Source organism: Cydia splendana, chromosome 7, assembly GCF_910591565.1.
Source record: "Cydia splendana chromosome 7, ilCydSple1.2, whole genome shotgun sequence".
Taxonomy (NCBI): Eukaryota; Metazoa; Arthropoda; class Insecta; order Lepidoptera; family Tortricidae; genus Cydia; species Cydia splendana.
The window spans coordinates 18685328-18712771 of record NC_085966.1 but is presented as its reverse complement, the minus strand read 5'-3'; the positions used below and the strand labels follow the sequence as shown (position 1 = coordinate 18712771).

At 34.9% G+C, this 27444-nt stretch overlaps 1 protein-coding gene across 6 annotated transcripts in view; it reads right to left on the bottom strand.

Annotated features, from left to right (window-relative positions):
- Window positions 1-27074, bottom strand: part of LOC134792384 (ataxin-2 homolog) — a 58264-nt gene extending 31190 nt beyond the window's left edge. For 3 of the 6 annotated variants that reach the window (XM_063763674.1, XM_063763672.1, XM_063763673.1), the window contains exons 1-3: window positions 27056-27074; window positions 26604-26696; window positions 23172-23312 (exon numbers count right to left, since the gene is read on the bottom strand). In XM_063763674.1, the coding sequence (XP_063619744.1) occupies window positions 23172-23293 (122 nt within the window). In that variant the 5' untranslated portion in view covers window positions 23294-23312; window positions 26604-26696; window positions 27056-27074. Of the gene's footprint in view, window positions 1-7354; window positions 7546-23171; window positions 23313-26603; window positions 26697-27055 lie in introns of those variants that run through there. The other 3 variants (XM_063763676.1, XM_063763677.1, XM_063763675.1) reach the window with 2 other exon arrangements.
- Window positions 27075-27444: the final 370 nt, after the last annotated feature.

Sequence of the window (27444 nt, the reverse complement as noted above, 5' to 3'; positions counted from 1 at the left end):
AGTCCTCTGGTTGATTAGCAATAAGTCAATTCTAGACACTTTTGGAATAAAACTAACATTCGTTATGTGTGCCGAAAAAATACAGTTTTTTTTGTACCTGCCAAAAAACACGTCGTCTAGAAATATTGGCAAAGTGATGATGATGATGATTCATAAGAGCTGGCACGAGATACTAAACTGTCAATATTTCTACAGACAATCGGCGCCAACACCAGTGAATTAAACTGTACTACCTCGTATATAATTGTATCTCCCTACCTATGCTTACATGCGCCGAGGAGCCTCGAATATAATTTTATAGAGATGAATCATACTGGTGTTTTTAATTAGCAATTGTCATTGAGCTAATATTACATACGCGATTACTCGATTACACACGGTAATTTGGACAATATGCTGACATGTTTGCAATTAATTTATTTTAATGATAAACCTCATACTTTGTAAATAAGTGAAACAACTATGTATGTAAATAATGCATTACCTGATATTAAAAAAAATAGATTTATTTGCTTTCGTTAGGTACTTAAGTTCTATTTACATTTAAATAATCAAAAAAAATCAACTACGAAAAACCTTGCAAGATCATCAATGCGTACGTAAAGTGAAACAAAAACACGAGTAAAAATTGATTTAAACTATCTTTTTTATTAGGGTTCCGTACCCAAAGGGTAAAAACGGGACCATATTACTAAGACTCCACTGTCCGTCTGTCTGTCCGTCTGTCTGTCACCAGGCTGTATCTCATGATCCGTGATAGACAGTTGAAGTTTTTACAGATAATGTATTTCTGTTGCCGCTATAACAACAAATAGGTACTAAAAAGTACGGAACCCTCATTGGGCGAGTCCGACTCGCACTTGTCCGGTTTATGTTTATTTATTAATTACGATTTTTCCTATAAGAGAAGCATATTACTTAAATATTTATTTTTCCATCAATTTGCAATAAAATAGTTTTCTATTCTTACGATCACTTTCACAAAGTGTTAGATGTTTTTACAAAGCACTAGAAGACAGTTACACAGTTTGTCAATGCAGCTACTTCGCGGTGGGAACGCAACGCAAAAACCTTACGTGAAACAAAGCAGAGGTGATTGGGTTTCCCTATTCTGAATAGAAGTCGATTTTTTATCGTTCGTTTTTACATGAAGATTGAGTTAGCACCTCTAGTAATGACACGGTGTATCGGCCAATTAGAGATTCACTAGATATGAAATATTAAAGATATGTGACGTACCACGGGTAAAGGTACCTTATGGCGGTTGGCGATTATTAACGCCGTTCCAATATTATGCGCTATGCGACGTAAGCGCCAGCCGCCATAAGGTACCTTTACTATTTCATATAGCTGGGTCAAACAGATCACTGTGTTATGTCTTTCCTGTAGACATACACAAGAGTTAAGGGCTATAAAGGTTAATTTTCTTATTTAACCCTTATCCACGTGAAAAGGTCCTCCTTTTATTCAGAGAACTATGATAAAATCATTGCTTACATGCCCACAAGCTGTTAACTATTGCCCACAGGAGAGAAAAATGTACTGTTCGCGCGAACACACTAGTTTTCTCTCCTGTGGGCAATAGTTAACAGCTTGTGGGCATGAAAGTAATGATTTTATCATAGTTCTTTAAATAAAAGGAGGACCTTTTCACGTGAATAAGGGTTAAATAAGAAAATTAACCTTTATAGCCCTTAACTCTCGTATATGTCTACAGGAAAGACATAACACAGTGATCTGTTTGACCCATCTAGTGAATCTCTAATTCATACTCCGAATCACGCCGTAGCCTTGAAATTAATACGACTAGCGACTGTGTCGTCAATATCATCAAAAGTGTACGTAATCGCACGAATTAGTGAATTAACTCGTTTTAGACAGTATCCAAGTTTTTCATTTTAACGAAATCCAGTAAAACGACACAACTTGTTGCTTAACACTTTCTTGTTACTTGAGCTCAAAACAAAACATTTATGAAGTTAAACTCTGTAATTTCTTAATTTGAAAAAGTTTGTTTAGAAGATAACAGACTATTAAAACTTCGCGACGCTTTTGCAGTTGTTCCCAGTTATTGTATTATGAAAGTACACTAATTAAATAAATTTTAACGAAGCCAGAAGACTTTTCCAATTTATTTATACTAAACATTCCTATCCTCAGTTCCGCGTTGCAATGCGTCTAATCATTACATTAATTGCTGTTGTTACGTAAAAATAAATCTATAATTTTGCACAAAATGCTAGTTATTTGGTTTTTATTCATTGTAATGTAAAAGGTATACCTTTTACGTTACAGTGAATTTTATCAAGACGATGATCTACGGCATTAGAAGGAACATGAAAGTAAATACCTACATGAAAATGTCTTTACCTTTAGGTACCGACTAGAGTGCAGATTGTTAATTGTAAACTTAAATACAGAATAAATTTTTTACATAATACCGAAGTAAGCATACTATATACAGAAGGCACCAACATTCTACGATTTCCCACACTCCAATCATTGGGAAGTAAGTTCCGTAGTGATAAACCACGCGTGTGAATCTACCTGTTACGTCTTCAGGAAACAGTTTTTGCTTCTCCACCTAATTGAAACGTAAGCATTGAAGCATACACACAACTATAATCACTTCATGAGAACTACCGTCCCGCAATTTATTATTAACGTTCAATACCATTTGATTGAGTATTTTTATTACGAATTTATTTTTAGAGCACAAAAGTAAACCTTAGCGTGCTAAAACTCATTGAATGTGAATCTGTTTTTACTTAATGATTTTACTGTTTACTAATTGATAAGTAATTATAACATGATAATTTAAAAATGTAGGCAATGTAAGACTACTAATTTGTAGTTTAAAAGTATTGTGCTATTTAAAAAATAAGATATCACGTACCGTAAATAAGCTTAAATAATATGTGCAGAATTTTCTCTTGGCCCATTTTACTTGTTATAAATAAATTCATGACTAAACGAGTACGTACTATTATCTTTTTACTTATGTGACATTTTATCATTCTTATTACCGTATACCCAGCCTTTGCTGATAACAATAGAATTCATACTCTAACATGACCCTTTCTGGGATTTACAGCTTGTAGGGCTTAATGTCCGAATTTATATCAGTCAAGAGATTACATAGTTGCTGGACATTTTTATTTTATTTATTTAACTTTATTGCACAGTACAAAATATACAGTGGCAAAAGGCGGACTTAATGCTACAAGGCATTATCTACCGGTCAACCTTTAGGCCAAACAGAGAAGCATGTTGGTCAATGGACAATCTTATAACTTTGTTAATTTCAAAATAAGTTGTTATCAGCCCTAGATACTATTCAAAAATAAGTCAACGTTGAGATCTCATAGACATGTAAATAGGTGGATAAGTAATCGAACCAAACCTTGAACGTCAATATCGATTCAATAAAAGCATACGAGGTTTCTAAGAGCAGTAATAACACTATCGGCTCGATTCGGGAAATGAATTAGAGATTAACTAGATACGATATAGTCAATACAGGCTGATTCATGAGACGTGAGCAGGACTAATCCTGCACACTCAGTAATTGATAATTGATCGATCACCGTCGTATTTAGTTGAAACAACCACACTTTTTCCTATTTTTTAACTTTTTGATGAGGGCAAATTTAATTCTTTATAATCATGGTCACCCCAAAGCCAAGCAAGCAAGCATGGTCAAGCGCTGGTGGCCTAGCGGTAAGAGCGTGCGACTTTCAATCCGGAGGTTGCGGGTTCGAACCCGGCTCGTACCAATGAGTTTTTCGGAACTTATGTACGAAATATCATTTGATATTTACCAGTCGCTTTTCGGTGAAGGAAAACATCGTGAGGAAACCGGACTAATCCCCATATGGCCTAGTTTACCCTCTGGGTTGAAAGGTCAGATGGCAGTCGCTTTCGTAAAAACTAGTGCCTACGCCAATTCTCGGGATTAGTTGCCAAGCGGACCCCAGGCTCCCATGAGCCGTGGCAAAATGCCGGGATAACGCGAGGAAGATGATGATGATGGTCACCCCAAAAGACCTAATTAATAAACATAAAACCTCTTTAACCGTAATGACAGCATTTTGATTACGAAGAAAATAAACTGTCCAACTTGAGTGAGATACGAGTTATTACGAGTAGTTTAGTTAGTATTCTAATTTTAGGGTGACCATTAGGGTTGCCAGATGGTCGGGATTTGGCGGGATTCTCCCGATTTTTAGCAGGTGTTCCCGATTCCCGACAAAGTGTAAACTGTCCCGAAAAACAGCTTCACGTTATAAAACAATAATTTCAAGTTCCGAACTGTCGTCGAGCGAGCGAGCTGACGTAGTGCCAATAATGTAAAATATCGTTGTTTTTAATACAATTACTTTAATTTGAATGTATTTTTTTTAGAGATGCCCCGAATAGTGAATTTGGCCGAATACCGAATATTCGGCCCCTCTCTCGGCCGAATACCGAATATTCGGCATGACATGCGAACATTTTGAGTCACAATTATTATGCAAACTGTTCGCCATCAAAGCACTACGTTTGCTAAGATATATTTTTATGTTGAACAGAATTAATGAATGTATATTAGTCAATCAAATCAGACCCATGATAAAAATAAAATATTTTGTAATCAATAAATGCTCAAAAACGTGCCTTCGCATTTAACTACTTTCCAAGAATACATTTTAAATATTAAATATACCTAGTTTTTGGTTATTTTTTTGTAATTTTTCTTTTTAGGTAGATGCAACAGATATTCGGTATTCCGCCGAATAGTAGGCAACATTCGGCCGAATAACGAATATTGGGCAAAGTGTCCGAATAGGCCGAATACCGAATAGTTGCCGAATCATGGCATCGTGGCAATCGTGGCATCTCTAATTTTTTTTTTCCTGACTTAAGTCCCAAAATCCCGAAAAAATCATATTGTTTCCCGATAATAGCGCCTTTCGATCTGGCAACCCTAGTGACCATGCATGTCGTAAATAAATTAATAACTTTTTTTTCAACACCACTAGAAAATTAACGTTAACCTTACTAATACTTATACGAAACAGTTGCTTATAATTTACGAAATGCGCAGTGTTAGTCCTGCTCACGTCTCCTGAATCAACCTGTATATGTGAGCAAAAGGTATCTTATGGCGGCTGGCGCCGTGATTCGGGAAATGAATTAAAAATTCACTAGATAGGAAATAGTAAAGATCTTTACTATATCGTATCTAGTTAATCTCTAATTCATTTCCCGAATCGCGCCGTATGACTATTTAGTGATCGATATATTAGTAAGTGTACTGATAATTTATGGTATCATGGAAACCGACCGTACACGAATCGTAAAATAGTAAAATTATTAATTTGCGTACAGACACATTATCGTTTACGTCAAGAGACTGCCTATTAAAGTTAATGTCCCAAGGCATGCAATAGTAAATCTTACTAGAAAGTCATAATAATAACATGTCGTTACCGTCTGTTACTAAAATCTTTATCTTTAAAATATATACTATTCTATTGTAATTTAGATATTTACATATACTGCCTGTAGATAACAATTAGTTACGTATCATTGTTTCAAGTTATTAATAATTCAAAAATAGGATAAATAGGTACAATTCGGATTTACTTGTATGCCTACATCTTCACTCCATCAAATCATGCCTTTGTACTCGTAGACTATAAAATGTTGTTAGCAATTTATTTTAGGAGGATTCTAAATCATAAAATATTTTACAAATTATTACTTATACAGGGTGGAAAGGCACGACGATCCTTCCCGGAAGTATTAGGTCGTTTAAGTGATACAGAGACTATTGGTAATGGTAAGAATCGTTAATTGAGTAAAAAATAAAAATTGCAAAAATACTACTTTTTAACTGTGGTGATAACCCTATAGCATGTGCACATGACGGCTAGATTAAGGATCTCCGTCGGGAATATTAAGGAATAACATAACTATTTCATTCAAGTATTGAACAAGTGGAACCACTAAGAAAGCGAAAATCCTGCAATGATTCTTACCGTGCTGTAAGCAGACCTAAAAATGGTTAGATGGCAACAAATTAGCATAATTTCCTGTCGAATACTGATTGTTTACAAGTAAGTTCATTGACCCTGTCACCTGTTAGGGTTAGAACAAAGTAGTTTTTTGCGTGGATGTTTAAAAGGTCATAATTTAGAAACGGTTGCCCATATTAACATAGTTTCTATGGAGAAAATATAGAGCTTAGGCTAAACTATCTCCCATTTCCGGAAAGGATCGTCGTGCCTTTCCACCCTGTATACAGAAACCTATGACTTGTCGCAATAATAATTTATTGCAAAACTAAAAGAACTTCTAAATGTTGAAAGCATTGGCGATCAAATACGGATATCCGAAGGCACTATCTTTTTAATTAATTATTCTTTTTGCAGGCTACACTCAGAATAAGGAGATTATATTTCATATAAAGGTACCTAACATATGGTACTTAAGCGTAAGTGACATTAGGCTATCCTTACAGTACTTACACGACCGTTTGTGCCTTATCTCACTTATGCAATCAGCTGCCATATAAAGAAATCGAGTTTACGCTCACCTTACGTACACCTTTAAGGCAATGATCGAGTGTCAATGCCAGAATACAAGTAATATCTGTTTACACACTTACCTTACATTTGCCGTCATGATATAATAGGACATTAATTGAAAAAGAAACAGCATATATTTTATTACGAGAGATATCTGATCTGTTGAGTTTGGGTCGTAATGTAGCGTAATTGATAGTATTTAACTTTACATCATTTATATGTAATGAAATAAATTGTATGAGTACCTAAACATGTAACACCTATTACTTATATTAAAATTAAATTTAAGAATATAATTTAATTCAAATTTGATGACTTCAGATTCTAGGATGGTATTTATAAAAACTTCTTAAGTAAACTTCTTAACGGTCATCGCTATAAAAAATCTTACTTCACGGGCTACCTCCACGTATGTTTATATAGAAGCCTTTTTTGCTAACGATACCAAAGCAATATCTAATGTCTTAAAAATGTAGGAGAAGATCGGATGTTTGCTTACGAAACTGTAATCGGAAGAATAACCGTCGAAATGTTAATATGATTTCTGAAACTAAAAGCAATCGCTGCTTTGTCGACGAAATTATCAATGTTGTTCGTTGTTCGAGAAAAACGCTAGTGGACGGAATAGACCCTATGACGATATTAGCCACATTGACCTTAAATTAAAACTCCCAGTACAATAAAAATAAGTTAGATTTTTATTTATAACTGGGTGAACTTAAAAATCAAACATGTTAATCAGTCATATCATTTAACCAAAATAATAAAATTGGTTAACTTACCCATTCGTTTCAATGATTGTGGCCATGTTGACAGCGGACTAATAAGCAATTAATTCAATGCGCTCAACACCGAAATATTTATAGAGACAACAATGAATGCAGACTGATTTATCCCTATGACTGTCTCGATTTTTTGCCAGAAGATGACTCAGGGTGAACGCGTAAAGGGTAAATTTTATGACCGAATTTTATTAATGCGCCAACAAATTAAGTATCTAATTTTGAATCTAGGGTTTTCTATTTTAACTAACAAAAAAAAAAGAAACTTAATAAAAACAGGCTGGAAAATATTTGATGCTTAGGTTTTTGTTTTTATTTTATTTGTTAACCGAATGTAAGCGCCAGGCCGCACGCGCCGCGCTGCGAATCGCAACTGCCGGCGCTCGCGCACCTCTTCCTAGTTTGCTTATCTTGTTTTTTCCTTTTTTTGTCTTTTCACGGCAGAAAACTGATCGCTGATTAGCCATCCGGCAGACACTGGTAATTAGCACATATGCACTGCTTCTCTAAAGATATGCAAATTATGGTGTTACCAATTAGCAGAGTATATATTATAAATATTGCGTGATAAGTCGAGAATAATATGCCATAACATTATAACGATAATGATGTATTTAATGTTAAAATATAAATTGTAATATTATAAAGGAACATACTCCTATGAATATTCTATTAATTATTGTATATTTGACTGAAAATGTATCTTTTTCTAATTTAACAGATCACGAATAATAATTATGTATTAATTAATTCGAATTACCTATTGAATGGTTTAAAAGTAGGTACTTATTCAAAGTTATATTTAAGATATTATTCATAATAAATATTTAATATATACATTTTTAAATATTTGGCAGTACAGTAGGTAGGCATGTAAAACATTCTATTTAGATAAGATTTATTTATGTGTAGCTAAAATAACTTGCAACCGATACCGATGCACTTTGAGGATTTATTTCCACCGTTTGATAAGTGCATCGTTTCGGACTAAGTACTATAAGCGGCCTCAAGAATGCAGGAACAATGTTTTAATGGAATGCACATTTATTCTGGTTAGGCCGAGGCAATACGTTCGATCCTCACAAGGAAAAACAAACCAGTGCTCCTTAAAACGCCTGTACGATAGACAAACAAACCTTTCAGGAATAACCCGCGTTCAAAATTTGCGAACAGTCACCTGCAAAAATATGTTCCACAACGAAGGCCGCAAAAATATCTGCCTCGATCTTATTTGTACAGCTATAAGAGCGTGTCACATATTTTTGCGGCCTTCAAAGAGTAACATACTATTGCAGGTGTCTGTACATACGCTCTTGGAGTGCTGGCTTGAGCAAGCATTGCATTTATTTTAGCGTCGCTTTGATGGGATGCCTGCAACGGAATGCCGGTGAGTGCAGTCTATATTTCAGCCGCGTAAATGTCAGTGGCCCGGTAGAGTTCCAATATTGAACGGTCAACGGCATTCAAAATCGGCCCAACCCGGTTTATCTCGGCTAAGTGTTTCAATGGAGTATTCTATAGTGGGTGTTCTTTGGTTTGATGAAATTATGGATAGAAAAATGATATTCCTTAAAAGTTATCTGGATCTGGACATTTCACAATAGCGAGTCACAAAACTAGTAGGTACTAAAATCAAGTTTATAATGTTTTTCATAACTCATAATATAGGTATTATAAATTATTATAACTAGGGATGTACCGACTAGTCGCCGACTAGTCAGGAAAGCCGACTATCCGGCCACATTTGTAGTCGGCGACTAGTCGGCAAAAATGGCCGATTAGTCGGCACTTTATTAGTGAAAGAAAAATAGAAAATATAGAAATCAACAGTCAATATTTACCATACGTTTTATTTTTATTTTACTAAAATACCTATTCAGGGTTGCATACGAAAACCTTTGTTCATATAATTGACCGTTTGATCGTTATCGTATGTTGGAGGGCTGGTTTTTTCCTCTACAGGTCGATCTCAACTGATTCTCGTGTAATTTCATGTGCAAGTTCTATAGTTATTTTTTTATTATCATTATTTTAATGGTGGAGCCACGAGGAACTAGACAGGGCACGTTGCTCGTAATAAGGCTGACCACAGGGGATAGGTTCTTAACTGGCGACTACGTACGGGAAATAGATCCTTAGAAATACCTCCTAGAAGCTGTACTACGGTCTGCTCAGGATCGCAAAATAAAAGAACTAAAGACAGAAATTGAACGAGGATTCTTGTGATAGGTCTTTAAACCTGTAGAGAACACCTTTTAGCCAAGCTAATATGATGAATAGCGCAACCAAAGGAGCAAAAATATTGTTTTTCACCTAAACTTATACGAAACTAATGATCTGGCCGACTAGCCGACTAGTCGGCCGACTAATCGGCCATTCGAGCGCCGATTAGTCGGCTAGTCGGCTAGTCGACCAAATCAACAGTCGGTACATCACTAATAATTATAACCAATTAACCAATACCATAATAAATAATTAAGAAAATTTACCTCAATCAATTAAAATAAATTTTAATAAAACGTTTTAAATATTTATTTATAAGTAGATGTTCGAAATTACCAGGTACCTACACCAGTGTAAATATTACATTGAGATTTAGGTATTTTTTATTGAAACATTAAGCAAATAAATATAAATATTTTATAAAACTTATAAACTAAAAGTAACTAAATTATAGTAAGTATCCTAAATTAATAAAAATAAAGAAGCCATACCAGATTTAAGTAGTTTATTATCTCGAGCCAGAGACCCAATCGATACTTAAATATTGTATGGAAATAGTCGCGTGACTTTTCGTAGCATCTGTCACCGTGTCACCCCGATATATTATTCTTTACGTTTGGCGTTTGTCGTTCTATTATATATTTATATTGCCTTCTTGGCCCATTTCTTAATTTTTTTCTACTCAAACAGCATTCCTGTTACATGTATTTTATCCACTACCCAGTGCACCAAACGACTTTGACTAAAATTGCACTCAGAAAAAGCAAAAGTACCAAAACACTTTTGAACTAAACTTATATTCTTAATTCTGTAATCTCGATTTCTCAGTAAATGCGAAATTTATTTACACACTGGTTGCCGTCTTTCGCTCAGGATTGTTTACAATTCTTTTTCATCAAAGTAGGCGTTTGTTTTATTTTAAAAGTACCTCAGACTGTTTTAATTTATTCACAGAGAGACTAGTAAATTTGAATAAATGAAAAGCATAAAATTCGGTACTGTTTTTCTCTTGTTTCATTTATTCTGTTGTATGATCAGTACGGCTACCACCAGTTTTGACATTGACAGATTAACTCGCGTCTACGTAAATTACTTTCTATACATCTCGCTTGCACTAATATGCGAGTACGAGCGAGATGCATAGAAAGTAAGTTACTTAAACGTGAGTGAATATGTCAATGTTAAAACTGGTGGTAGTGCTTTAGGTAGTGTAAGATAGACGCGGACAAGAGAAACGAATGTAGGACATTAACATTATATTTTATTTTGCTTCACAATGATTTTAATCCACAATCAATAGGTAACATACATTATGTAACATATTGATTCGTGAAATGTCTTTAACCCATTAGCGCCTACACCCACTTTTTGGAACCCACCATTTTTGTTTTATGCTGTAGAGTTACAGTAGAAAATCTAATCTAACACCTTAACCCAGGTGTACTCAAGTGGGTACAATGGGCGGTGTGTTAAATTAGGTAACTAATATTTTTTTACGGCAATTTTACCTTTAAATTTTATCAAATTTCAATTAGCTGTCACTAAATGCAGGCTATGTTTGCCCTACCATTACCATACGATTTAATTTTGGAATTATTCCCTAAAGTGTCTACTCGGATATGCTTAAAAAGGCTTCGGATAAAACTTGGAAACTTAACACAATTATTTATTCTGGGTAAATAGTCTGGTTTACTATAGACATGTAAACAACCGCAAATAGGTACTAATAGGACAATTACTTGACTTTTAACCATTTATATATTTTTAACTGGCGATACTTACCGTATTTAAAAGTGATGGCGATGGCTTGTCCATAAATATTGCAAGCGATTATGTTGAAATTTCACAAACAGTAGCCACCAGGATACTAGTCGATTCGTATTTTATGCCGACGACAGCAGCTCATGGCAACTAGGTTAACAAAATCAGTTTGTGGATCTTAAAGACTAACGAATTTAGAGCCTCGATGAATACCGAGAGGTCTATGTACTACTCATATTTATAAAATTAATACGTTACCAAATACATAGAAACTAGTCTGTTAAAATACCTACGCATTTAAAAATAAATTTAAAATGTATCTCACATCTCGTCTCAAAAACATCTATCTCTTCACAATAATAATAATGGCAATTTGATCGCCGTTTCATTAGTTTCATATGTGTTACATGTCAAATTTGCCTCCACCAGTTTTTTTATTATAACCATAATCTTACCAAGATGATGGAGAGATAAGATGAAAAATAATTAAACATACTATACGGCGAATTACATATGTGTTTTGTCTTTTTGCATTGTTAGAACACGTCAATCCTTCGAATTGGACTGGTGCCCATTGGGGGAAACACTAATGATAGACCATTCCAGACACTTAAAAGTTATGTTGTAAAGTACGATGAGTGTCTACTTTGCTACCTTATCTTATCTTATACAATTCGTTAGTAAACGCAATACAAGACGATGTAAACGCTTGAACTGATTTGGCTAATGTTTGTTTCGAAGTATTCGCGATTGCTCAAACGCGGATGCGGTTTTTAGCGACAGTTAAATTGGAAAAGTTACTCGGAAAATTGGGAAAGTATAGATATAGCATAGCCTATAATCATTTCATAGCTATGATATTAATTTTCGTTTGTGTATGAAGATTTCGTGAAAATATGCATACTAAACATAATGTAATCTTACACTTCATGTTGAATATTTAAACAAAACTGTTGTGTTGAGTGTTGAGTGTGTTTTAGATTTTGAGTTTTATTTGGGTTACATTTTATGACAAAATATTATTTTACATGCACATTATGCTGACTGTTGTATGAATATATTATTTGAAGTAAAAAATTGTTACAATCTATTTATTATTGGAAGTATATCCTTTATGTAAAACGACTCATGAAATAATTATAGTCTGTATCTTTAAGTATTTAAATAAAAGGTAACAAAATCTACCCTCAAATGGCTCCTTAAGCCAGTTGAGGGTAGATGAAAACATTACACGATCAAATAATGTAGGTTAAAATCAGGTCGTTCAGTGACTGATCCAGGCGGTTTTGTATTTGGTTGGTTAACCAATTATAATTAGCCTAAAATGTACAAATTATTTAAATACCTAAAGATACAGAGTATAGGCACGTTCGCGCGTGTTCCAAGCACTTTCAACTTTGCGTGTCCTAAACCTAATTAAACTTAAACAAAATAGAAAAGTTTTTATGGACATGGACAAACGAGCTTTGGTTAGAGTTTTTAATGCGTGGATGTTCTTCTTTTTTTTTAATGTTTGTTGGTTCTAATACTAGCTGGGTCATATATGTATTATTTTTATTTTTAATGAGATAGTTACAAGTCCTGATTTTAGTAGGTAACTAGAACTACTCAACACATGTCTCGTGTTTGACATGATTCCATATACCTATGTATGTCTAAAATATAATCCTAGTCAATTTACTTTTATTGTTATTTATGAATATTTCTGTTCCTGCAAAGTACAATCATGCGTAGGACCTACTTAACGCAGTTGTTTAAATTCAATAAAACACGGTGGGTTATAAAATTATATAGATATTTTTTCTCAATTTGATTCGGCCTCATATGGCCTGAAACATATATACCAGACTCAAAAACTTTTACAAATAGAGATATAGGGTAAACCGTATAGCTATTGCCCAGTTAAGGGTCGCAAACAGAATGACATTAAAAAAAACATAGAAATAACGTAGTAACTTCGTTTTTATTGCTATTTTCTTATTACCTAATAAACCCTTCTATAGATAATTAACAGTTTTAAGTTAAGTCTTACGTGACATAGAAAACAAAGCAACAAAATAAAAATATTGTAAAAAGTACAGTTATTGCCCAGAGCCCACAGTTATTGCCAGTACCACAGCACAGTGATTGCCCAGTAACTTAAAATCATAAATCACAGTCTAACTTGACTTTCAACATAAAATTGAACATTATAAACATTTTATTGAAAAAAATATGGTTAGCTGAAATAAAATTAGTCAGAATCGTCACTGTTGCCAGAATCTTCCACTATGTAACAATTATGGCACATGAATAAATTTAATTCAGTCCTGTCGGGTATATGTTCCTTATGCTTCCGTGGAATGCATCGCACGTGAAAACTTGCCGAACAGGAACTGCAAGTCAATCTGCTCGTATTCTTTTTCATATTAGTACAACAAACTGCACAAATACTATTTTTACCGGGCTTTATAACTATTTCTCTTAAAACGGTTATCCGTTTAGACTCTGGTAATTGCTTATTGGTTCTCTTTTTGCCCTTACTTTTAACACCCATTTCTTTTTTTTTCTTTTTTAGTATAGGTTCAGATTGTTGCTCAAAATTTTGAACTTCTTGGTGGTCATTGTTTCCCGTGTTTGTTGTTTTCCGTTTCAGATTTTTTTTTCCTTCTTTAGTATATTGAGTTTCACCCGGATCATTCATAATAAATTGTGCGTTATCTATGATTGGTTTTTTATTTAATTGTACAGTTTTTTTATTTGTAATTTCAGTCTTTTTATTCGTTTTTTCTTTTTTTTTCATATTTCTAACTAACTTCTTCTCTTCTTTTACTTTTATCAAATTTTCTTTTTCTACTTGTTTAGAATGTAGAGCAGCTTTATAATTTTGGGAGCTAATGGCATATGGTTGTCTTTCAGTTTTCCTTTTCCATTTTCTTACTGGCGTCTCTGGGTATGCTAAATATTCTCCTAAAGAACATTTTCTTTTTACAATTTTAGGACTTGGCAACAGACCAGACGACTGTACCATGACAGGTTTGGACGTTCCGGGTATAGGAGAAGTAAGGTCTAGTGAATCTAGTGATAAAGCATCTTCTGTTTCATTAAATGTGTCTGGTATTTGAAAAACTAGCTCACTATCTTCTTCAACGCATCCTTGTTCATTTCTTTGTGGACTTGACAGCTCAAGAGTTGACTTCACCGTGACCACAGAAGGCGTAGACTCAAATTTTGACTTCTCGGGTACGGTGGAAGTAATATCAAGAGATAAAGCACCTTCTATTTCTTTAAAGTCTCGTGTCTTTAAAGCTAGCTCACTGAAGTCATTTATCTCTGCAACACACTCTTCTTCATTTCTTTGCGGTGATACATTAGGAAAATCTACTACTTGTACTGCTTTGTCGCCTTTTTGCGATGTAACAACTGAAGAGTCTATTCCTTCTTTAGTGGTACTCATAACTTCCACGTCGTGATATGCTTGCCATATTTGGAACAACTTATTCAAGTGTTCATTACTCTTTTGACAAGGCAAATTCTGACTACGGTTTTCAAAGTCGTTGGAAAGAGTTGTTCCGATGATCTCTTTGAATTTTGCGTAACTTAGCATTGCAGAGTCAGGTATCATTTTATTTTTTTGCGATGTGACATTCTCGTTCTTGTCTCCGAGGCATTTATTATAATCAATCGCGTCCGGGTTAAATGGATACAGGCCACAGGCTTTAAAACCGTTCACTAATATTTCAGGCCTTAAACTGGTTATGACAGTTTCATTAAGCACAGTAGCAAAATTCAATTTAGTCACGCCTTGATTATTATTCTCATTTTGCCATTTTCTGACAGTTTTTTTCCATCCCATCTTTAGAGGTCTAAAAGCAGCTACATCGGCGGGCTGAAGGATTCTTGTAGCATTCGGATACAATGCAATTAACTCAATTTGAAGGTGAGTGCAAAGTTGGCTCAAATGGAAATTTAAATGCGTTTTATGGCCGTCCACAAAGAGTATAACTGGAAGCTTGACATTATTGCTGACCAGATAGGGATGAAACACATTTGCTATAAATTCATAAAAAGTTTCCGTAGTCATCCATCCTGAGTCAGACTTTCCGATTCCCCATCCGTCCGGTACAGAATCGCTAATTTTTTTGATAGGCATTCTTTGATAAGGATAAATAACGAACGGACAACAGACTTGTCCTGCGGCAGAAAAGGTGAACAAAACTGTTATAGATTCTTTGGCTTGAGATTGTTCAATATTATATACATTTTTAGCACCTTTTTCCGCTAACACTTGGCCAGTTTTAACACAAATTTGGAAATTTGTTTCATCTGCATTAAAAATACGATTTGGATCATTTAAAATGGGAGTCAAGTCTTTTTCTTTAGCATAATCGCTGATTTCAGCAAACCACCCTCTTATATCTTTTTCCGAGACATAGGAACTTGCTTTTGATACTCCTTCTGATGTTCTTATTGTCAACCTCGGATGTCTTTTCAAAAATGCCTTCCACCAACCATCACCGGGTCTATTCTTTGTAAATAAATTAGGACGAGGATTTTCCACTAGAAACTTTTGCACTGTATCTAAAATATCTTCTTTATTTCGAGGAAACCCTTTTCTGGCCGAGATTATTATCCATTCCTCTAGTTGACTTTCTTCGGAAACAGTTAATACCGGTGATGGCCCTAGACTAGTTTTATGCCCGGGATTTTCAATGTAATACCGAAGACTGGTCCTTGGAACACCGTAATTTTCAGCAATTTGTCTTGTAGACAACTTGTTGTCAGCATCTTGAACAGCTTTGATCGCATTCTGCAAATTTTCTTTTCTATATTGTACTTTTGGTGTTTTTGGCATACTGAAATTAAAACAATAATAACAATTTAGATATTGAATACTCGTACTCCATGGGCACTGCAAGAATGGAATTTTTTCATCACACTTGTTTTCTAAATGTGCTATTTATTGCACGCATGCGAAGCGGGAGAAAAGTTTCATTTTTCTCCAACGGCAGGAAAAGTACTTTTTTAATACAATTGATCAAAAAGTGTACTTTATATAAATGTTGTTCGACACACGTGCGGAAGTGTCATTTTCACTCGTCCCGAGTTTTGACACTCGCCTAAAGGCTCGGGCTAAGAAACCTCGGGACTCGTGCGAAATGACACACTTCTCGCACTTGTATCGAAAACTACTATTTTAAAGTGCTAAATAACACACACGGACCACGAAGGTTTAGAGACAAAAAGACAAAAATTCGTTTAAAATGTAGATTTTAAAAGATTGATGTTTATTATTCCATTTGTGTAAGATTGTCCTATAATATTTATTTATTTATTTATTTTCATATTTTAATAAACATAATTTTAACAACCGTTTTGAAATATTTTGTACGATTATCGATCGTGGCTGTTTGCCATAGGGTCGGTGCCTTTCATACTAAACGTCAATTAAAAGAACAAAATGGCGGACGAATGTTTGAAATGCCACCGTATTTAACCGAATTTACGTTAAAAATTGTGTTTTTCCTTAGAAAGTGTGATGAAAAACATTGTGTATATCACGGGCGGTAAGGAAATTACAATTTCGAGTCAATAAAAGTCCTCCATCTGCGGTGTTGGACTTTTAACAGCTTCTCGAAGACCTATTGACCACACTTAATAAGCAATGTAATTATTATAAATACAAAACACGAAAAATAATCTACCGTGACGGCTATTGCCCGGGCAATAACTATAGTTATTGACCTATGGCAATTACTAAAACTACGGTGGGCAATAATTAAAAATGTTCAAACTTTGTTACAGCGATTGCCCACCGGTAAAATAACCGTTTAAATACTAAACTCAACTCCGACGTATATTTAAAACTACGAAATTACTATTAATTTAATCACAAAATATGTAATTACATGGGAATATCAAATAAAAAAATCTCAGAATAAACTTTGAAGCAAGTAAGTCCTTAAGAAAATCATTTAAAAATTTACCTGTTTGAGTAACACGTTCACATGTATCGACAAAATCCGCCATTACTGTTGTTTTTTTTAAGTGTTGCCAGTTTTTATTTTTAAAACTCTTCTATATTATAAACAGCGTCATCTAGCAAATTCTACTATTACAAAAATGGTACAAAACAAACAACAGAGAATGTCGTTTTAAAAAGCGGGCAATCACTGGCGGTGGGCAATAACTCCCTGGTTTACCTCTTTCAAAAATATCCGCACAACTTTAAAGATTTTGTAAAGTTTAAGGGATTTGAAAAATTTAGTGGGTTCTTTTTATAAAGCCTTTAGAGTAAAGTACACTCATCTGCTACTAAGTATTGATGATCTCACTAGATCACAAATGTTCCGCGTTGTGTCAGTAGAATAAACAGTTACCGCTATATCGTTGAGTATACTAATGATTTCACCACTTAATTTCAGCCCTTTGATATACATATTATAAATAGATATGACCCATTCCATCTGTGGAACTTGAATGAATCCGTCTGGATGACTCAGGTAATGCGTTTATTGGCCCAGGTCTAAAGTCCTGCTGAGTTTCATGTTTACTTTGAACTAAATTAAAGGGGAAATATAATATTAACATGGTTTATGTACCATCATCCATTTAAGTAAATATTTGTTGTTCTTTTTAAACATACATTCATTTAGTGGCTTTTAGTGTTATTTCGGCATTTTTTTTAAAGTACCTCTGTACAATTGCATACTCGATAGTATCTGAGATATATTTATACTCGCATATTCTATTTATTAAAGCACTAAATACACACAAACAGCTGAGACTCGACCTTGTTTTGTTTATCTTGTAAAATGAGGACACATTTGAGTGAATTGCAAAAAAAGTGTAGGTAACACAATGGAACATTCACAAAAATATGCAATAAAGTAACACAAAAATGCATGAGATTTTTTTGTGTTACGTCACACAAAGAAAGCCAAAATCGACGCCGCAATATGTTTCACCGCGTGGAGAATAAAGTGGCGTCGAATACAGGAATCCGCAAATACCATGCCGATAGCCATGTAATTTATCTATAGAACAATGTGAAAACAGTACCTAGTAGAAAACGGTTAACTTATCAGTTTTAACTGCTATCCAAATTCCCAATTTTTATGCGACAAAATACTAAAACACACATTTTCTCACCATTGCTCGAAAACCAATATAGCTGACGACAAGTGCGTTTGCGCCGGCATAGGTTTAAAGTTTTTAAGAAGTAAGTAATAATAAACGCATGCGTTCATATTCTTCCTTCAAACGCGTGAAACAGCGTAACACAGGTGAGTAACACAAAGGAATGAAATCTGTCCCCGATTTTCAACACAAAATTATGTTATATAAAACATACGTTAAAACCGTCTAACAAAAATTTTGATAATAAGTTTTTGTTTGTATAACAGACGTCATTTAAAAAAACACGCTGAGCCAATTTACACAAAAGTTATGCATTTTTATTTACAGTGGAGTGTTGCAAGGGTAGGCATTTTGTATGGGAGAAAAATACAACATTTTCGTTATTATCATTATTTTTTATACTTAAAGCAATATTTGACCGAAGCGAAGCGAAGGTCTACGTTTTGACTCGGGCATTTTGCTTTCGTATGTCCGGATGTTCTCCTCTACAGGTCGCAATTCTTAACCGATTCTCGTGAAATTTTGTGACCGAATTTTATGACTAAATAAAATTTTTTTGTCAATCCGGTTTTTGGAAATTTTTAAAAATGGCGGAGTCGTGATACCTGGCGCCTAAACAAATAGTCGTATCGATATCATAAGACTTTTTTCTTTTTGAAACATGTTTACAGAGTTAATAGCAAAAAATGCAGAAAAAAATTATCGCTGGTTTAGGCGGTATTTAGATATTTAATTTTAACTAATTTTAATTTGAGAAGGAGTAGCTAAATTTCGTCAACCCATCTAAGAACTATTTGGCTCAGTTTGTAAACGTTCGCTTTTTCTGTTTGCACAGAGGGTCTGGGTTCGATCCCCAGTAATTGTATGCTGGGATATTATAACTTTTTGTATTTTTTTACACATAAATTTCGTATTGTTTTTCTTTAATTTACTATACACCGTGTTTTTATTGAATTCCGTTAACTTCGGGGTATAGTTAAGTACGTTTATAAGAACTAAATGGCATAGTTAATTTTCAAAATAAGTGGATATACATGCGTTTTGTATGGTGTACCCTTAGTTTAAATTACATTAGATAAGGCACAGAATAAATAATTGACCGAAGCGAAGCGAAGGTCTACGTTTTGACTCGGGCATTTTGCTTTCGTATGTCCGGATGTTCTCCTCTACAGGTCGCAATTCTTAACCGATTCTCGTGAAATTTTGTGACCGAATTTTATGACTAAATAAAAATTTTTTGTCAATCCGGTTTTTGGAAATTTTTAAAAATGGCGGAGTCGTGATACCTGTCGCCTAAACAAATAGTCGTATCGATATCATAAGAGTTTTTTCTTTTTGATATATGTTTATAGATTAAATGGCCAAAAATTCAGAAAATTTGTATCGCTGGTTTCGGCGGTATTTAGATATTTAGTTTTTACTTGAGAATGAGTAGCTAAATTTCGTCAGCTTTAGTAAGAACTATCATGGCGCATTTTGCAAACGTTCGCTTTTTTGTTTGCATAGGGAGGTCCCTGGTTCCATCCCCAGTAATTGTATGCTGCTACATAACTTTTTGTATTTTTTTATACTTAAATTTCGTATCAATTGTTGTTTTATATTTTATTTTTTTTATTTTGAAAAAATTAAAAAAATCGTATTTTTTATTTATCAAGCGCGGGCTAAGCGCATTCGTTTATTTTTTGCAAGAGATGATGGCTTTTTGCGCTTTAAAGAAAATTTGATTCTTGAATATACGGCGCCATACCTTTGGCCTATGCTCGTCTAGATGGCGACACCATTTTATATTTAACAATTTTTACTCATATCAGTAAAAGAACATGGGTCAAAATCATATGGCGTTCTAAAAATAAAAAAAAATCATTTATACATTTATTGATTTTTTTTTTCATTTTCATTTTAATCCTGTATCGAAAGATGGCAGCAAATTTACTGTGACTACAAAATTTAGTATGACAATAACCCTCTACTACATATAGGGACCGTGCGCGTTGGAGGGTCTGCCATCTTGTGGCCTGAATCGGAAACATGTACATTGCCAAAACAAGTTCTACCATCTACCGTTCTTGTAGGTACGTTTCCTTATGCATAGTAGGTTCTGTCATCTTGTGGGCTACATCGGAAGCATAAACGTCACATTTACGCCTCACGCCAAAAATCTGACGGCTCCTATGCTACCCCCTATAGTTCACGCACGCCCACTATAGGGACCGTGCGCGTTGGAGGGCCTGCCATCTTGTGGCCTGAATCGGAAACATATGTGCACATGTACATTGCCAAAGCAAGTGCTACCATCTACCGTTCTCGTAAGTACGTTTCCTTGTGCATAGTAGGTTCTGCCATCTCGTGGGCTACATCGGAATCATAAACTACACATCTACGCTTCGCGCCAAAGATCTGACGGCTCCTGTGCTGCCCCCTATAGTTCATGCACGTCCCCTATACACTTTATTCTCTTTAGATTAGATATTTAAATTCTTACTCGAGAATAAGTAACCAAATTTCGTCAGCTCATCTAAATGTTATCATAGCGCAGTTGGAAAGACGCTTATAAGCAAGGATATGGGATAGGTACCCGGTTCGATCCCCAGTAAATGCAATTTTTTTTATTTAAAAATTTGCACTTAAACATCGTATTGCTGATTGATCAAGCGAGCGCGAAGCGCGAGGTAAGCGTATTCGTTTGAGTTTTTGTTTGAACATTTTGTTAGCGGTTTTAGTTCAAGGGCATGGCTGTTCCAGGAGTCAATTTCCACTTACGTTTATATAACCAGGTTTTTTTCAAATAGGTAGGTTAGGGTTATTTTTTTGATGACCCTAAAAACGAAACTGCTCCCAGAGATAGGTAGGTTAGGGTTCTTTTTTTTTTGATGACCCTAAAAACGAATCTGCTCCCAGAGATAGGTAGGTTAGAGTTATTGGCTGACAGCGTTTGGTTTTTTACTTGCAGTTTTTTAGATTATGTTTTAATTTTAGTGTTTTTGATATTTGTTGTATGTGAAATACCTACAAGTAACAAATATAATTACTACACTATTAACATACAGTAACAAGAAAATATTATCCTAGATATTTAAAAGAACGAAAACTATAAGGAAAATATTAATTTAAAAATATTAAAAATAGGCGATTGCGGAAGAATACCATTGGGAAAATATGGGAACGGAGTAATTGCTACCGAGAATGAATGATTTCGGGAAATTATGGGCAACGCAAAATATGAGAACGGAGTAATTGCCTCGAAGAAAAAATGATTTTCGGAAATTATGGGCCACACTCGCGCACGAAGCTTCTTAGTTGCAGTTTACAGGTTAAAATAATTCAAAGGTAATGTTGGTTTCCTAACATAAGTAGAGTTAGACCAAGAAAAGTCTGCAGAGATTTTGACACTGGCACAAATAACATTGGAACTGCGTGTGCTGTCAAAATCTCTGCAGACTTGGTTGGTCTAACTCTATCCACTTTTCTATACAATTAGTATGGCGACGTGTATACTTAAGGGGCATCGACCGTACACTGACATCGGGATGATATTTTTATCATGTTATTTAGTAGTCATCGTGCGTCTCGCTTGCGCCAATACATGTACGGACAAGAACGAGTGAAATGCACGATAAACTAAATGACATCAGTTAGATGTCTTTCTGATATCAGTGTAAGTTTGAATTGGCCTGTTAGCCAAAAATTGTTTCGTATGTCCATATGTTCTACTCTACAGGTCGCATATCTAAACCAATTCCCGAATTTTGTAAGCAATTGATAGTTAAGTTTTTATGGTCAAATTAGATTCTCAAAATTCTTCAAAACAACGGAACCATACATTTATTCAGTTTTAAACTCTGCTCGCGAGGTCTACAGCTCACAGAGCCACTAGTTTACCGTAAAAGTGTAAAATTCCTGTTAGCATTTGAATTACACTATATGTAAGAGTGTTTAAAATGATTGTATGTTCAATATTTACTTTTTTTTACAGATATTTACATATATATTTTTAAATTGATGTTGAATTACTACTGGTATTCTGCTGTATGTCTGTTCTATTGTACCTTTCAGAGCCTCATGTTCAAGACCAGTAACGATTTGATTTATTTCTAAGTGCATCTTCCTAACATCAGGGGCCCGTTTCTTAAAAGCTTGTAACTTGTAATGCGGATGTCACTTTTTGACAGCTTTTGTTAAGAAAGGGACTTTCACTTGTATTACAAGTTACAACCTTTTGAGAAACGGGCCCCAGAGCGCAGTTATATGCTTGTTGCGGAAAGCACTGATATAAAATATGAAAACGTTTTTTATATTTCGATGAAGCTTCATGAACGGAGATTACTTAATGTCAGTAATAACTAAAACGGAACTTAATCGTGTATAAAATTACCTCCGACGTTTCGAAAACAACGTAACGTAATTTTCAAGCATCCAACAAAACGCTTATGTTCTGGTTTCCTAGAATAGCGGTGATGTCATATAGCGGCCGTATCCATACAAAATAATACGGCTAAATATGGATGCATAATATTTTGTATGGAGACGGCCGCTATATGATGGTACCGTTGTCCTAGGAAATCAGAGCTTGAAGCTCGGTTTTCCTAGGATAGCGGTGCCGTCATATAGCGGCCGTCTCCATACTAAATAATACGGCTAAATATTGATGTCGTAGTATCCTAGGAAAACAGGATGAGAAGACGTTATTATGAAATAAAAACAAATGAATACTCACCCGACGCCCCCATTGTCAAGGTTGGAGAGGTGCTTGTTGAGCGTCTCCTGGATGTTCCTCTGCGAGTACAGCCCGATGGGCGAGTTGAACTGCTTGTGCACTATCTTCGGGCCGGTAGCCATCTTGGTCGTTCGTTCAGCGCTGGAATGTCAAAAATACCTACATTTATTTATACGTTATTATGTATTAATTATTTAATAAGTGTATTTTGAATTTTATGCAAGCTCACATTGACACGGTTTTATTGAAACGGTTTTATAAACCTATAAACCTACTTATAAATATATAATCTAATTGTAGGTATAGTTTAGGATTTCCTATAGCCAAATTTCTTTTTAATCAACCCTAAGACCTACCTAATAGTAGGTAGGTACTATCCCATTGTTATATTTTAAACAAATTCCAAAATTAGAACAGGAAATAAAAATGCAAAATTGAAATAAGTTTTCAATGTTTTATCAATCAATCTAATATTCAAAAAATCCATCTGAAACCTTCGTCTCAGCTCAGGACATTTAATTCCTTTGTAACGTCAAGGTAAGACATCAGTACTTAAAATTAGGTATACCTACAATTTTTATCCTCCTCATGAGATAATTTTATTAGTCTCGTCTCGTAAGATTCATGCCGCGGGGTTGGCAGGCTTACCGACTTATTGCGTTTTTATTACTCCCACCATCCCGTAGCGACGACGACTATCATATATTATTTTTCCCGAATTATGTGCAAGAGACACGGCACCTTGGAGCAAATAAGTTTTCAATATTAGCGTCTTTACGGAGAGCAATATTCAAGACAAACGGTCAGAGATATTGCAAACACAAAGCACTCAACACAAAGGCCATTTGTACGTATACTATTCTTAGTCTACCTGCATTGCTTTTAAACTACCCACGTAGATTTCCGCATTTTTATAAACAGTAGCTGAAAATTTTCAGTTTTCTGTTAAACTGGAAATGAAATAAGTTGTAGCGCGCGTGTCGTAAATAAAATAATCTCCAAGTCTCGGCAATCGGCATTCCACTTAGTAAATGCAAAGCAAACACGATTTCCGTTTCGAAATTTTGCAGGTTAAAAAATTGGATAAAAATCAGGGTTTATAAGTTATAACATAAAATACAAAATTTTTAACTTACATTATAAACATAAAATTGCATAATTATTTATTTGCACCTAGGGATAAAATCACCCAGATGAATTAATTTATATACTAACAGTACTTTTAGTTCCATTAATGACACCTATAATCATCATTGGAAATTTAACGTATACATCGCCACATTCGCCACAAAAAGTAAATTGAATGAACTGTGGTCTTGGACAACACCATTTGGTGACGTCGAACTACTGATGAAGGCCATAAAATGATAGCATGTTATTTCCAAATGATAAGTTAAGTCCAATAAAACTGTCAGTTCAAGTAGTAACTAATATTCACTATAGTGGTCTCCAAGTACATTACATTGGTTCAATATTGAGCATGAGCATTGACAAGGTGTCAAAATATCAATCAAATATCCATCAATCCGTCATCAGTGTTATCACCTGTAACCTGTAAGTATATCATCTCCTTCACTTTAACCCATCGCATTAAAGTGGGCTGCTAACCGCGTGTAGATAGTTTGAACTGTTTATTTGTGTACGCGGCTTAGACGACTATTGCAAAATGTGCGGAAGCTTCGGACAGTCATTTTGTGTAACACGCCTAGCAAAATAAACCGGGGTTGTTGCCAATAGATATAAAAAAACAGAAAATTGGATTTTGTTGGTATCTTTCTTTCTTGATCTTTAAAGTGCTGTTAATTAGTGTGTAAATATATTCTAATTTTATGAAAATTTGTATATTATAGATGGGATGGGTAGCTATAGAATAGAATGTCGTGAATACACTATTAGGTACTATTTGATGCACGCAGATCGATATGGTGTGTGTTTAAAAGACCCTCAGATAGTAAAATATGAAAATAAATTTATTTTAGTCAGTATGGATGTTCGAATGAAATAAGATTTTCTAGAGAGAAATCACTGTTAGTTTTTTTAAGTGTTAGGTACTAAATTGATTATATCTATATAATGGCTCCGATAAAAAAAAAACTCTGAATCGACACAAATTATATCGATCAAGGTTTTGATCTAGTTTGTGCACTGGGAATCGTGTCATTAACTCAATATGGATCACGCTCGAACTTGTCGGTGAGCGTAAAATGCACTGCAAGTCGTACCAAGGTTGTATCATAACATGTTCAAAACTTTAACAAAGCATTAAAACAGAATCGGCCCCATGCAGGAGGACATAGGAAAGCATTTTTGCTCAAACTCAAAACGGAATCGATTCGCGCTCGCTAGGTCAACTATCTATTAATATATTATGATTAATAGTTGTCCTGTCTATATATACTATAATAAAATTGATAGTGTTTGGATTTTTAAGCGTAAATGTTAAAAAAACAGCATCATTAAGACGACTTGCGTCTAAGTGTCACCGGTCTCATTTGAGCGAGTTCATCGAACGTTTGTTTGTTTTCGATATGTCCTCATTAGTGTATTGTTTTCACTGACACGCTGTGAACATTTGACGCATTTATTTGAGAGAATGTCCGCACGTAGGTGTACGAAAAACAGTGTGCTATAATGCTAGCTCTTCGGAAGATGCGATATAATACGTAGACGACGGAGAGATTATCTATTTTTGTTCTGGACTCCTTGCTGGCATGCGTACGAAATATTTGCCAGCCAAAGTGGCTACTTTTGTTTTAAGAGCGCGTTCATTATTGAATTTTATCAACGCTCGTCTGTTACACCTTGAAGAAAACATTGTTAAAAATAGGTTATAAAAAGTAAACAATGATTATCCTTGGACCAGGACAGACGGAAACCAGGTTTTCTAATAGCCGTGAGGCCAGCGAAGTCGTTTTCTAAAGGAACAAGGTTAACAATACCGTCATCAAGGTTGAAAATAATTCCTGCGAGTAATTCGGAACAGTTTATACGGCGTACAGGAATAACTCTTCAGCTATTTATACACCGCGTTCATGACATGCTGTCTCTAGATGTAAACTTATAATGATGACAGGTATACGTTATATTATACTCGGCATAGTTTACAGTTATTTGGATCCACGTACGCTTTATGTTAAAATAACAAACAGCCTTCTAGAAGCAGGGGTTAAGGTGACTTCACAACGTGTCACGTTCAAACATGGCCGACTGGAGAATGTTTATGCGGAACGATAGACGCTGGCGCTGCATTATTATGCGCGAAAACGTAACGACTTATTTCAGTCTCGTGAAGTCACGGCTAAATTATTTTTGTAACTGAACACCTGTAGTTAGTCATGAATGTCGAGGTCGCTAGGTGATTAGCGATGGAAAAACGAAACGAAGCATTTATTAGTGCTGTAGTTTTAATGAAGCGGCGAATAGAGCGGGTACCTTGTGCGGCGGTCAGGTTCGTGCGAGCGGCTTGGACGCCTGTCTCTTACTGAAGCGGGTATCGCCGCCCACGGCGCGCGCTCTCGACCGCACCTGCAATACTTCGTGAATTGCCGATTGTGTACCTATAGAAAAATCATAAAAATGATAGAGAGTTATAGTAAGTTATCAAATCATAAACATTTGATTTTTTCTGATACGTCATTTAAAAGTGAAACAAATCCAATTGGAATTAAATAAGTATGTCAATACGTGGACAAAATAAATCGAATCATAAAGTTCCTTCTCCTCATGTTTCTAACTTTATCCACATGTTTTATTCACATAATGTTTATACAAGTGAGTTTCTTTTTATATTTTTCTAGTCATTTTTATCCTTTTCATAAAAATCTAGTAAAATAATTCATACGTTGCGTTACTTTATTTGTATAAGCTAATATTTCTAGACTTACCTCGAGTAAAGAGAAATGCAATGGATATATAAGTAAATTAAATAGTCTATGCACTTTTAAACTGGACGTCACAAATACAGTTTGGTATCCAAAACTTTTAAAAATACACAGGTATGTGGAAATCGCGGCTCTCCGACCACGAATGAGCACTGGCGTCCACTATCGCGAGAAATTTGATTAAGTTTACACCAACACGACTATTTTTAGTTTGCCCACAACAGCAATAACCTGGACGTGGACGTCTATAGCGGCTTCGGAAGGATCTCGTTCAATGACTCTTAAATCGTGACTAGTGTATTTTGGCGGCATAAGAACCTTATTGTTGTCATGTGAAGGGCGCTTTGAGGAAGAGATGGGTTGAGTGTCTATGCGTTCTTGGCCTTGGTTAT